This window comes from Phyllobates terribilis, unplaced genomic scaffold (assembly GCF_046119375.1).
Source record: "Phyllobates terribilis strain yellow unplaced genomic scaffold, ASM4611937v1 Scaffold_9__5_contigs__length_417890890, whole genome shotgun sequence".
NCBI classification, from domain to species: domain Eukaryota; kingdom Metazoa; phylum Chordata; class Amphibia; order Anura; family Dendrobatidae; genus Phyllobates; species Phyllobates terribilis.
Genome location: NW_027362769.1, coordinates 209661281 through 209674314, shown reverse-complemented (window position 1 = coordinate 209674314; position 13034 = coordinate 209661281). Strand labels below are relative to the sequence as shown.

The 13034-nt window shown below is 40.9% G+C and overlaps 1 protein-coding gene across 2 annotated transcripts in view; it reads right to left on the bottom strand.

The window, feature by feature from the left end:
- TMC7 (transmembrane channel like 7) overlaps positions 1-13034 on the bottom strand; it is a 41224-nt gene that overhangs the window by 6703 nt on the left and 21487 nt on the right. For both annotated transcript variants that reach the window (XM_073647631.1, XM_073647633.1), the window contains exons 9-12: positions 4378-4535; positions 3702-3819; positions 2552-2649; positions 849-1032 (exon numbers count right to left, since the gene is read on the bottom strand). In XM_073647631.1, the coding sequence (XP_073503732.1) occupies positions 849-1032; positions 2552-2649; positions 3702-3819; positions 4378-4535 (558 nt within the window). The remainder of the gene's footprint in view (positions 1-848; positions 1033-2551; positions 2650-3701; positions 3820-4377; positions 4536-13034) is intronic.

Below are 13034 nucleotides of genomic sequence, written 5' to 3'. Positions count from 1 at the left end.
GGAGGTTTGGCTTACCGACCCCACAGCCCTGTGACCGCACCCATAAAAGTTCAATATATCGAAATATAAAACAAACCAGACCGGTAAACTCGATAACACACACACAAAAAAAAAAAAAATTGCAAAATGAATGGGGTCATTCACACATACAAGTTGTCCTGCAAAAAATAAACCTTCATACATCTATGTGGGCAGAAACATAAGAAAGTTACGGCTTGTGAAAGAAAAGGAGGAAAAAACAAAGACGCAAAAAAGAAAAATGGCCATGACTGGAAGCGTAAAATCAGGTTTTTGTGTTAAATTTATTTTTTTAATTTTTAATTTTTAGCAAGTATTTTCCTGATATCACAAGCAGCATTAAAAATAAAAAATAGACATCTGCAATTTTCACACTGGGGCTACTTTAGACTCATGCTTCATTGAGTTTAAGGAAATTCACATGTACATCAGCCACAATATTTCGGATTCTGAACCCTATCTTCTGTATTGACGCATCTAATGAGCGTGTGCAAAAGTCATTGTGAAGGGAGGAGAGCAGGAGAGCGGTGACATCTCCCATTGTGATTGATGGATCTTGAGTTATCAGCTGTGTACAGAGGCATTGTAATTCCGCCTCTAATAAGGAAAATGCTATAACATTTTCCTGAAAAGACAGGAAATAGGAACCTAAAAAAGCCCCAGTGGCCAGTGTGAAAATTACTTTTCTTTAAAAAGAAAGGTTTCTCTTTAATTAAAGTACATGTAACACAAAAACCTGTTTTAAACAATAGGTCATTTTAAGATAATAGCCAGTCCCTAACGGTACACTATATGCAGCCCTAGTGTCCTCTATGGTTTTGATCACTTACCTTTTTAACATAAAAGATGATGAAATACTTTATAGTTGCTATAGCTGGAAGAAGAGGGGAATAGAAAGCTCCGATCCAGCAGATTGTCTGCCCGTACACAAGCTCCAGTACATTCTGTGGGATCTCAAATTCCTGCTGACCCCACCACTGTAGGGGCTTCCATGACAAATTCGTTACCAGCAACCTAAAAGATACAGAATCAGCACAGGAAGACGTAAAGATTGGCATCATTTTGTAAGTTTGTGGCACTCTCCTAATCTGTCCCTTTCTGCCATCAAGGTACACCAGCCCGTATGGCTCATTCAGACAAAGCTTTATCTGGGCAGCATTCCTTTGTGTTTGGTATGGTGAAACAGCATGAATAGATGATAAAACTTTTTGGGACTTGTAATATGCAGTGTGAAAAAAATCTTTGCGCTCAAAAGTCAAAGTGCCGAGGTGTTGGATGAGGAGTGGTGTCCTAACTATCCCTTGCAACAGACAGAATAGTCCGGCAGCTCCTTATTCCTGACGACTCATTGAAAACATTCAAGTTCATCAGATACCCAAGTTGTACGCCCAGCTTAAAGGGGACCTGTCATCAGGCCATCCTAGCCGGGAGCGGCATATGCGCAAATTGATCTAGTTGCGGACTTCGGTAGAATGGCGGGACGAGTTGTACTTTTGTACGACACCATTGGTTTTACCATATCGTGTACTGGAAAACGGGAAACAAATTCCAAGTGCGGTGAAATTGCAAATAAAAAAAAAATGCATTTCCACAATTGTATTTTGGGTTTATTATTTACCATGTTCATTCACTAAATGCTAAACCTTACCTGGCATTATGATTCTCCAGGTCATTACGAGTTCACAGATACCAAACATGTATAGGTTCTTTTGTGGTGGAAAAAAAAAATCGGAAATCTGTACGGAAAAAAAAAGGGTCGCCATTTTTCAAGACACATAGCGTCGCCATTTTTCAAGACACATAGCATCGCCATTTTTCAAGACACATAGCGTCACCATTTCTCGGGATCTGGGGCTGAGTGTTTTTTGTCGTTACGTCATTTACCATTCGAATTAATTTAATTTATATTTCGATAGATCGGACATTTCTGAAAGCAGTTATACCAAATATGTGTGTAATTTTTTATCACTATTATTTTAAATGGGGGAAAAAGAGGGGCGATTTGAACTTTCAGTTCCGGCCAGCGCATGTTAAATGTTGTGTCAGAGATTGACAGCGGCATTTAACTTGTTAACAGCCTGTTAGAGGCACATGACCATCATCAGATCAGCTGTCATATGCAGTGAAAGATGTGGGCTCAGCGCCGGATCCTGCATCAAAGGCAGTACAATAAACGCTGTAAAAACAAAACCCAATAATTGCAAAATTGTGTTTTTTGCACAATTTCACCACACTTGGATCTTTTTATTTTTTATTTATTTTTCCAGTACACTAAATGGCAAAATGAATGGAGTCAATAAAAACAACAATTCGTCTTGCAAAAAAAGAAGCCCTTGTACGGCCATGTCGATGAAAAGATTAAAAAAAAAGTTATGGATCTTGTATGAAGGGGAGGAAAATAAAGAAAGCGCGAAAAAGAAAGAAAATTAGGAATGGGTTAAATAAAAGCTTTTGTGAATAAACAGATTAATGTAATGATTGACTGAATGATAATAATTTAATGATTAAGAAAATAACAAAAAAAAACACTTACTTTCTTGGAAACTCTACAAATATAGTTACTGCCAAAATGATTAAGAAGTCAAAGATCATAAGCTTGTACATTTCTTGTCCAACCCTGGTTTCCCAACACTGTAGAAAAAAACAGAGCAATAGAAGATTTGCTAAGAGTTTATAACATTAGTACATGCTCATAATCTTTCAAAAGAACAAACATAAAAAGGAAAAAAAAACCTGTAGAATTGTAGATGTGTAGTGGCCGCTCCCAGGTGCTGCAGGTCAGTTCTGATTCACTTCAGTAAGTGTATGGCGCTGTGCTGTCCCAACCCCTACATCATTTACTCTCGGAAGCCACAGGACCTGCTAATGGCCGACTGTGGTGCCGCCAAGTGTCGGCATCTATCCCCTCATCTCTAGCATAGAGATATGTTTTTGCATATTGAGGACAGCAACAGTGACAGGTGGGGAACTTTCAGAAGAGAAAATTGGGTATGAAAGGAAGAGACTGATTTTTCTCTACCTATATCAGAGTAATAGCTACAGGATACACATTTTATGCTGATAGCATAATCCTAGGGTATCCCTTTAAAAGGGGTATTCCCATCTCCAAGATCCTATCCCAATATGTAGTAGGTGTAATAATAATAATATTAGCATATAACTCCAATTTGAAATGTAGTACAGTTCATCTGATTCACTATGTCGGTTACCCCATGTGCAGGGCATTGCAGTAGCTTTGATATCCATGGTTACAACCACTAACAGCTAACTAACTTTCACTATATGAGTTATTGTAACCATGGCTACATAAGCTACTGCAATGCCCTGCACATGGGGTAAGCGACTTAGTGAATCAGAAGAACTATACTACATTTCTTATTGAAGGTATTTGCTAATATTACTACACCTACTACATATTGGGATAAGAAAACCCCTTTACTGAGCGATCAGTGAAGCGGTGACCCCTCACCAGCGTTCAGTCAACAGGCACAGCACACCTCTATGCTCCATATATAAGGGCTGGTATTGCATCTCAGCAAAACGAATGTGAACGAGGCAGAATGGTGATCCGCACAAAGCCGTGCTAAGCCCATAATCCCACCAGTTAGACCCCCAAATATCACATGCGGAGGGCATATGTCAGCCAACCTATGTACACATTATATAGTTGACACATAACTTACTGGATAGTCTATATAGTTGTATCCACAGGTTGGACAAGCCTTAATTGGGCAGGTAGTAATTTTATTCCATAAGGAGACGAGCAGTACCGCAATGCTGGCCAACCGGACAAACACGCACCTGGAAGATGAAGGGACAACCATTGGAGAAACCTGAAACTACTTTACCTTTCATATATCCACCAAAGTTTGTGATAATATGACTTGTATATTTTACGTGACTATGTGCAACTCTCAGCAGTCTGCCCCCACTGATCAGAAAGTGTTGAGATGGGGAAAACCGTTTAACCTGTGTCAAGTATATGACAGTATGCCCATACAGTCAGACTCTAGAGTCCGGGATCCGGCGGCTGGAGGATTTTCCTGTTCTGCAAGGCGTTACTTATTTGCTCAATGAAGCAGGAACGCAGCCTTGTACAGACAAAACCTGAAGGACTGATAACGAACATGACTAATATAAGGCATGTGTACAAAGAGGACAAAAAATGTACAGAGGTCAGATCTATACGGAGTGACGGAAGTAGGAGCTCCGGTGTCATGGGATGGGCGCTGATGGCCTTTAATGCCCATAAATAATCCCATCCCGTAATGTATATGTATGGATCCATGGCAAGACGCTGTCACGTAAGCACATCAGAAACTAAAGGACTGGCAAAATCACAGGGAGAGTGTTACTTACCTTATAAGAGTAAACCGGATCTCAAAACCTGGAGAGTAGTCTTCATATCGTACTATATTTTCAAAGATGATGGGAGTGATAAAGTTGGCAATAGTGATTACAATGGATGGAAGATACTCCACCAGAAGGCTCAGCCCGTCAGCTTTCTGAGTGCTCATCTGGAAAAGGGGCAAGGAGAACTATAAGCATTAATGGCTTCTCATCCGGATAACGGTGTACATTACTAATGTACCTAGCAGACATGGTTATAAACAGACTATTCTTGTAAGAGGCTACTAACAATTTGGCTTGGAAATTAACCCCTTTTACCCCCGAGGGTGGTTTGCACGTTAATGACTATGCCAATTTTTACAATTCTGACCACTGTCACTTTATGAGGTAATAACTCTCGAACGCTTCAACGGATCCCCCTGATTCTGAGACTGTTTTTTCGGGACATATTGTACTTCATGATTGTGGTAAAATTTCTTTGATATCACTTGCGTTTATTTGTGAAAAAAAATCAGAAATTTGGTGAAAACGTTGAAAATTTAGCAATTTTCAAACTTTGATTTTTCATGCCCTTAAATCAGAGAGATGTGTCACACAAAATAGTTAATAAATAACATTTCCCACATGTCTACTTTCCATCAGCACAATTTTGGAACCCAGATTTGTTTTGGTTAGGAAGTTATAAGGGTTAAAAGTTGACCAGCGATTTCTCATTTTTAAAACAAAATTTACAAAACCATTTTTTTTTAGGGACCACATCACATTTGAAGTGACTTTGAGGGGCCTTTATGACAGAAATACCCAAAAGTGACACCAGTCTAAAAACTGCACCCCTCAAGGTGCTCAAAACCACATTCAAGAACTTTATTAACCCTTCAGGTGCTTCACAGGAATTTTTGGAAAGTGGAAGAAAAAAAATTAACATTTAACTTTTTTCACAAAAATGTTACTTTAGACCCCATTTTTTTATTTTTGCAAGGGCAACAGGAAAAACTAGACCACAAAATTTGTTGTGCAATTTCTCCCGAGCACGCCAATACCCCATATGTGGAGGCAAACCACTGTTTGGGCGCACGGCAGGGTTCGGAAGGGAAGGAGCGCCATTTGACTTTTTGAATGTAAAATTTGCTTGAATAATTAGAGGACGCCATGTTGCGTTTGGAGAGCCCCTGATGTGCCTAAACAGTGGAAACCCCCCACAACTGACTCCATTTTGGAAACTAGACCCCTCAAGGAACTTATCTAGATGTGTGGTGAGCACCCTCAACCCCCAGGTGTTTCACAGAAGTTTATAACATGGAGCCGTGAAAATAAAAAAAAAATTAAACTTTTTCCACAAAAATGATGTTTTAGCCACAAATTTTTTATTTTCACAAGAGGAGAAAATGGACCCCAAAAACTTTTGTGCAATTTCTCCTGAGTACGCCAATACCCCATATGTGTGGAAAATACACTGTTTGGGCACACGGCAGGGTTTCACAAGGGAAGGAGCACTGTGTGCCATTTCGAACGCAAAATTGGCTGGAATTGAGAGCGGACGTCTAAATAGTGGAAACCCCCCACAAGTGACCTAATTTTGGAAACTACACCCCTCAAGGACTTTATCAAGGGGTATAGTGAACATTTTGGACCCAGAGGTACGACACAGAATTTGATAACATTATGTCATCATATTGAATAAGTTGTCATTAGTCTTGAGCACAAGTGCTCGATACTTGAGTTTGCATCGGGTACTCGGGTATGCACCAAGTATCTCGTGTGCTCAAGTGACATGTTAGAGTCCCCGCCCGCATGTTCCACAATTGTTAGACACCCAAAAAAAAACATGTGGGGATCGATCGTGCACGGCAGGCAATCCCTGCCAGGTTTTTTTGGTCACGAAGCATATGGGGCGGAGACTCAGGCATGTCACTCTAGCACCCGCGATACTCAGTGCATACCCGAGCACCCGATGCAAACTTAAGTAGCGAGCACTTGCGCTCAACACTGGTTGCCATATAGTCATTTTTTTCTTCACTTTTGAAAATATCCCAACACAACGGAAACAAAACCCTAGAGTTTATTTTTTACGCCTTTCTTCGTGCCGTATAAGTGATTCGACACTTATTCTTCGGGTCGGTGCGATTACAGCGATATCAGGTTTATAGCGTTTTTTATGATTGACAGCTGTCACACACTAAAAGACGCTTTTTTTTGCAAAGACTAGTTTTTGCATCGCCATATTTTGCAAGCTATAATTTTTCCAGATTGCGGCTGACAGAGTCATGTGATGGCTTGTTTTTTGAAGGACAAGTTGGCGTTTTTATTGGTTCCATTTTCGGGCACGTGACATTTTTTGATCGCTTTCTATTCCGATTTTTGGGAGGCAGAATAAACAAAAACCAACAATTCAGGAATAGTCTTTTTTTTTTTTTTTTTTTACTCCGTTCTGTGTGTGGTAAAATTGATAAGGTAGCTTTATTCTTCAGGTCAGTACGTTTACAGCGGTACCACCTTTATATCGCTTTTTTATGTTTTGGCGCTTTCACACAATAAAAACTATTTTAGGCTGTGTGCCCACGATGCGTTTTTCAAGCGTTTCCGCAGCGGCAAAAACGCTTAAAAAACGCATGGTAGTAGGCCTGCCATGTTCACCAATGATAACCCGCTTGTGCTATGCACATGCTGTGGAAATTTCGGCTGCGGATTATCATTGCGGAAAAAAACGCAGCACTACCAATTATTTTGCGGAAGCGCTGCGTTTTCGCTGCCATTGACTTGCATTGGAACGCATGGATTACGCATCACTGTATATGTAGATGCGCTTTCCATGCGTTCCAATGTGCGGATGGTACCCGGGTGTGGAGGACAGGAGACTCTCCTCAGGACCCGGGTACTATAGAACCTGTGAAAAAAAAGAATAAAATAAAAAAATTTTATATTTACCTTCTGACGGCCCCCGCTGCGCTCGTCCTCCAATGCCGGCAGCTAGCGGTGGACTGAAGGACCTGCGCTGACGTCATTTAGTCATGTGACGGCAGGTCCTTCAGTGTACCGCGATCTGCCGGCAGCCACGACGGAGTGAAGCAAGACTGCGGGGGCCATCGGAAGGTAAGTATAGATTTATTTTTTTATTTTTAACCATTCTTTGGGGTCACACTATATAAATCCAGGCAGTTTACATGGATTTATATAGTGTGACCAAGTTGTCAAGCACTTTCCAAGTGATGCTAAAATCGCTTGGAAAGCGCTTGTCAACCCGCATGCGGAAGTGCATGTGAAGAACGCTTCACTTCCGCATGTCCCTGGCAGGAAAACGCATGTACAATCCGCATGTACAATCCGCATGCGTTTTTTCTGCCAGGGAGATGCTGAAACGCTCAGGAAAAAATTCGGAGCATTTCTGCATCGTGGGCACATAGCCTTATAGAAAGAAAAATATTTTTTGCATCGCTTTATTCTGAGAGATGTAACTTTTATTTTTTCGTCTGATGGAGCTGTGTGGCGGCTTGTTTTTTGTGGGACAAGATGACGTTTTCAGCGGTACCATTTTTATTTACATTCGTCTTTTAGATCACGTTTTATTCGATTTTTTCTTTGGTGGTATGATGATAAAGAATCGTTGTTTGGCTTCGTTTTTTATTTTATTTTTTTACCGTGTTCACTAAAGGGGTTAACTAGTGGAACAGTTTTATAGGTCGGGTCGTTTCGTACGCGGCGATACCAAATATGTGTAATTTTATTGTTTTTTTTTGTTCATAATACTATTTATTGATGGGTACAATATATTTTTATTTTTTGGGGATTATTTTTTATTTTATTTTTATATAATTTTACAATTTATTTTTTTCACTTTCTGATTCTTTTTTAACTTTTCCACGTTGTCCCACTATGGGGCTTTCACTTTTTGCAGGCTGATCGTCTGTATAGCACAGGAATGCAGCACCATCCTTGGGCTATACATGCTGTCAGTGCTGCAGAGGGAAAAGATATTGTGATCATGCACTGCACATGATCAAAGTATCTTCCTGGTCTCAGGTGACCCGGATGTCACATGACAACAACGGGACCCAGCCACAGACACCATGAGACACCGGTGAGGAGGTGACTACCGGTGCTTACCTTCTCTTGCCACTGGAATGCTGCGATCAACTTCGATAGCAGCATTTCGGGGGTTAATGTGCTAGGTGCGGGGCGGGCGCGCTTCCAGCACATAGCATCGGGTATCAGCTGTGACAATCAGCTCACACCTGGCGGCGATTCCCCTCGCACAGCCTGTTTGAGGGCGGAATAGCCGATGCGTACTAATACGTATCTGGTCCATAAGGCCCAGGGCGCAGAAACGTATTAGTGCGTATCATGTCAGAAAGGTGTTGTCCCACGAATGAAAGTTGATTTTAATCAACAGATATTGGAATAATAATACCTTCCACAATTGGATGTGTTTAAATAAAATGTCCCTGTGCTGAGATAATCTTATAAATGTTCCCCTGCTGTGTACTGTGTAATGGCTGTGCCTGACTGTGTAGCAACATGGTCTGATCATACCACATCTCCTGGGCAGGGGAGGAAGCAAAAGAGTATACAGGCAGGACAGCACAGGATCACAGCTGATTCTTTCTGTGAGGTAAAACATTTCACGGCCTCCTTTTAAACAATGCTTTACTTCAAACAAAGAATCAGCTGTGATCTCCTGCTGTAATGTCTGTATACTGTCTTTTGCCTCCTTCCCTGCCCAGGAGATGTGGTATGATCAGACCATGTTCCTGCACAGTCAGACACAGCCATTACACAGTACACAGCAGGGGCACATTTATAAGATTATCTCAGCACAGGAACATTTTGATTTAAACACATCCAATTGTGGAAATTATTATTATTCCAAGATCTATTGATTAAAATGAACTTTCATTCATGGGAAAACCCCTTTAAGTAATATTTTATATATTGATAAGTTGCTGTCACTTTCAAAAGGGGTAGTTCAGGCTTGGGGCTCATACATACGTTCTACATACAAAAGTAGTGTTCAAAAACATGAGTTAAGCACAAAATCTTTATACTAGTTTTTATTTTTGAGCATTGGAAACATTGCACACTGCTTTTTAATTCAAAACATGAAGAGAAATGTCTATCATTTTTAACTACTTTACGGAAAATAACAAAAAAGTGAACATTGGGCTGTTCTAAAAAAAGCAGTGTCTGCATTTGTCTTTACAAACTCACAATATGTACTCTCTTTTTTAAGGATTTAGTATTCCTGTGAATCACTAACCTAATATTTAGTTGTATACCCGCAGTGTTTTAGAACTGCTTCACATCTATGTTGCATAGAGTCAACAAACTTCTGGCACTTGTCACCTGTTATTACAGCCCAGGAAGCTTTGACTACATCCCACAATTTTTGGCATTTGATGACTTTGCCTCAGAAACTGCATTTTTTGATGTCACCCCACAAGTGTTCTATCGGATTAAGGTCCGGGGATTGGGCTGGCCACTCCATAACTTCAATTTGTTGGACTGGAACCAAGATTTTGTTTGTTTATTGGTGTGTTTAGGGTCGTTGTCTTGTTGAAACACCCATTTCAGGGGCATATTCTCTTCAGTGTAAGGCAACATGACCTCTTCAAGTATTTTAATATATGCAAACTGGTCCATGATCCCTGGTATCAGGTAAATAGGTCCGGCACCATAGTAAGAGGAACATGCCCATATCATGATGCTTGATCCACCATGTTTCACCGTCTTCAGAGTGTAATGTGGCTTGAATGCAGAGTTTGGGGGTCGTCTGACGAACTGTCTGCGGCCCTTGAACCCAACAAGAATAATTTTACTTTCATTAGTCCACAAAATGTTTCTCAATTTCTCTTTAGGCCAGTTAATGTCTTTTTTGGCAAATTGTATCCGCTTCAGCACGTCTTTTTTTTTTTTAAACAGTGGAACTTTGCAGGGACTTCTTGCTAAGAGATTAGCTTCACACAGGCGTCTTCTAACTGTCACAGTGCTCACAGGTAACTTGAGACTGTCTTTGATCATCCAGGAGTTGATCATTGGCTGCGCCTTTGCCATTATGGCTATTCTTCGATCCATTCGAATGGTAGTCTTCTGTTTTCTTCCATGTCTCTGGTTTTGCTTTCCATTTTAAAGCATTGAAGATCATTTTAGCTGAACAGCCTATCATTGTCTGCACTTCTTAATAAGTTTTACCCTCGCCAATCAGCTTTTTAATCAAAGTACGCTGTTCTTCTAAACAATGTCTCGAACAACCCATATTTCTCAGGCTTTCAAGGAGAAATGAATGTACAACACATGCTGGCTTCACCCTTAACCCCTTCGCAACCTTGGGTTTTGTCGTTTTTGCTTTTTCGTTTTTTGCTCCCCTTGTTCCCAGAGCCATAGCGTTTTTATTTTTTGGACAATATGGCTATGTGAGGGCTTATTTTTTGCGGGACAAGTTGTACTTTTCAACGACATTACTAGTTTTACCATATCGTGTACGGGAAAACGGGAAAAAAATTCCAAGTGCGGTAAAATTGCAAAAAAAGTGCAATACCACAGTTGTTTTTTATTTATTTTTTTTACCACGTTCACTGAATGCTCAAACTGACCTGCCATTCTTATTCTCCAGGTCATTACGAGTTCGTAGACACCAAACATGTATAGGTTATTTTATATTTAAGTGGTGAAAAAAAAATTCCAAAATTTGGTAAAAAAAACTAAAAAAAAAAAAAAAAAAAAAAAAAAATAGCGCCATTTTCCGAGACCTGTAGCGTCTCCATTTTTCGTGATCCGGGGCTGGGTGAGGGCTTATTTTTTGCGCACCGGGCTGACGTTTGTATTGATAACATTTTGGGGTAGATCCGATGTTTTGATCGCCCGTTATTGCATTTTATTGCAATTTTGAAGCGACCAAAAAACATAATTCTGGCGTTTAGAATTTTTTTCTCGTTACACTGTTTACCGATCGGATGAATTCTTTTTTTATATTGATAGATCGGGCGATTCTGAACGCGGCGATACCAAATATGTGTATGTGGGTTGTTTTTTTTTATATTTTATTTTGAATGGGGCGAAAGGGGGGTGATTTAAACTTTTATATTTTATTTTTTTTATATTTTTAAAAACATTTTTTTTTCCACTTACTGCATGCTTCAATAGTCTCCATAGGAGACTAGAAGCAGCAGTTGTCTGATCGTCTCTGCTACATACAGGGGACGAGCAGATCCCCTGCATGCAGCAGAAATGGTCCTGTGCTATGAGCGCCGACCACTAGGTGGCGCTCATAGCGACCAGATCATGACAACCACAGGCATCTGCTGCAGACCCTGGGTTGTCATGCACGCCCATCGGCGACCCGCGATCACGTGACGGGGTCGCCGATGGGCGGGGCTTATGACGCGCAACCCGGAAGCGCGCGTTAAATGCCGCTGTCGGAGATTGACAGCGGTATTTAACATGTTAACAGCCGCGGGTGGATCGCGATTCCACCCGCGGCTGTCGCGGGCACATGTCAGCTGTAAGAATCAGCTGACATGTGCTCGGTTCAGTGAGGGCTCAGCGCAGCAGCCCTCACTGAACCGGGGGTACGCAAATGTGCGTACTAAGACGTCATGGGTTGGAAAGGGGTTAAATAATGGCCACCTGATTCACACTTGTTTGTTCACAGAATGATTGACTTCACTAATTGAACTCCACACTGCTATTATTTTGAACACCCCCTTTCAATATATTATTCAAATACACTGACTCAAAAACATGCAGATCATGAATGCTGAGTCTGTTGGTTTTCTTAGAATCTACAGAACCAACTGGTGAATTGTTTGAAATGTGGTAATATAATTTATACCAAAAACAGTGATTAATCAGGTTAGTCATATTGGACTGCTATTATTTTGAACACTACAGTACATGCGGTCATATGCCAACTAGACGTGTGAGGCCTCGCTAAATACAAGTGTATTGAGCAAGGCCTGACATGTCTAGTCGGAATGTGGCTTGAAGTAAACTTGTGGTCACATGACATGCCGATCCCGGCAAACCCTGACAGCGCGTGCACTGTGAGGACTCACAAGTCTGCAGTCACATAGAGTGACTGCAGACCTGAACCCACAGTTTGGACAACCCCTCTAAGTAAATGACATTATATAAATGTACACAAACTAAACCAATACCTAGTGCTACTCTGATTCTTGTAGCCTCAAAGCCAACCGGAGATGAAGGGTGACAGCACCACTGCTCCTTCATTCTACTGATTACTTTTTTGAAAGAGTCTGTCAGCACAAACTGACTGATCAAACCAAGCACAGTCGATCAGTGGACCCTTACCATGGCCGAACAGTTCAATGCAGTACCTTCGCATCTACTGGTTTGCCATCTATTTACTCCATCCTCTTCCTTGTCAGTTTTGACTTTAACAGGGAAACAGGGGGGGGTGGAGAAAGATGGAAAATCAGTAGGTGGGAAGGTGCCATGCCAAGGGTGCACAGTAGCCTGTATTTGGTTTGAACATCATTTTGTCCTGACAGACTGCCTTTAAGATGACCAATGTGACCCCTGTAGATCAGACATGGTAACATGATCTAGCAATAGACTACAAATGTTTGAGATGATACAACCCATTTAAGAAAACATTAAGTCTAGTGAAAGTTATATACACTGTTGTCCTCGCTCTCTATCTGACCTAATACTAG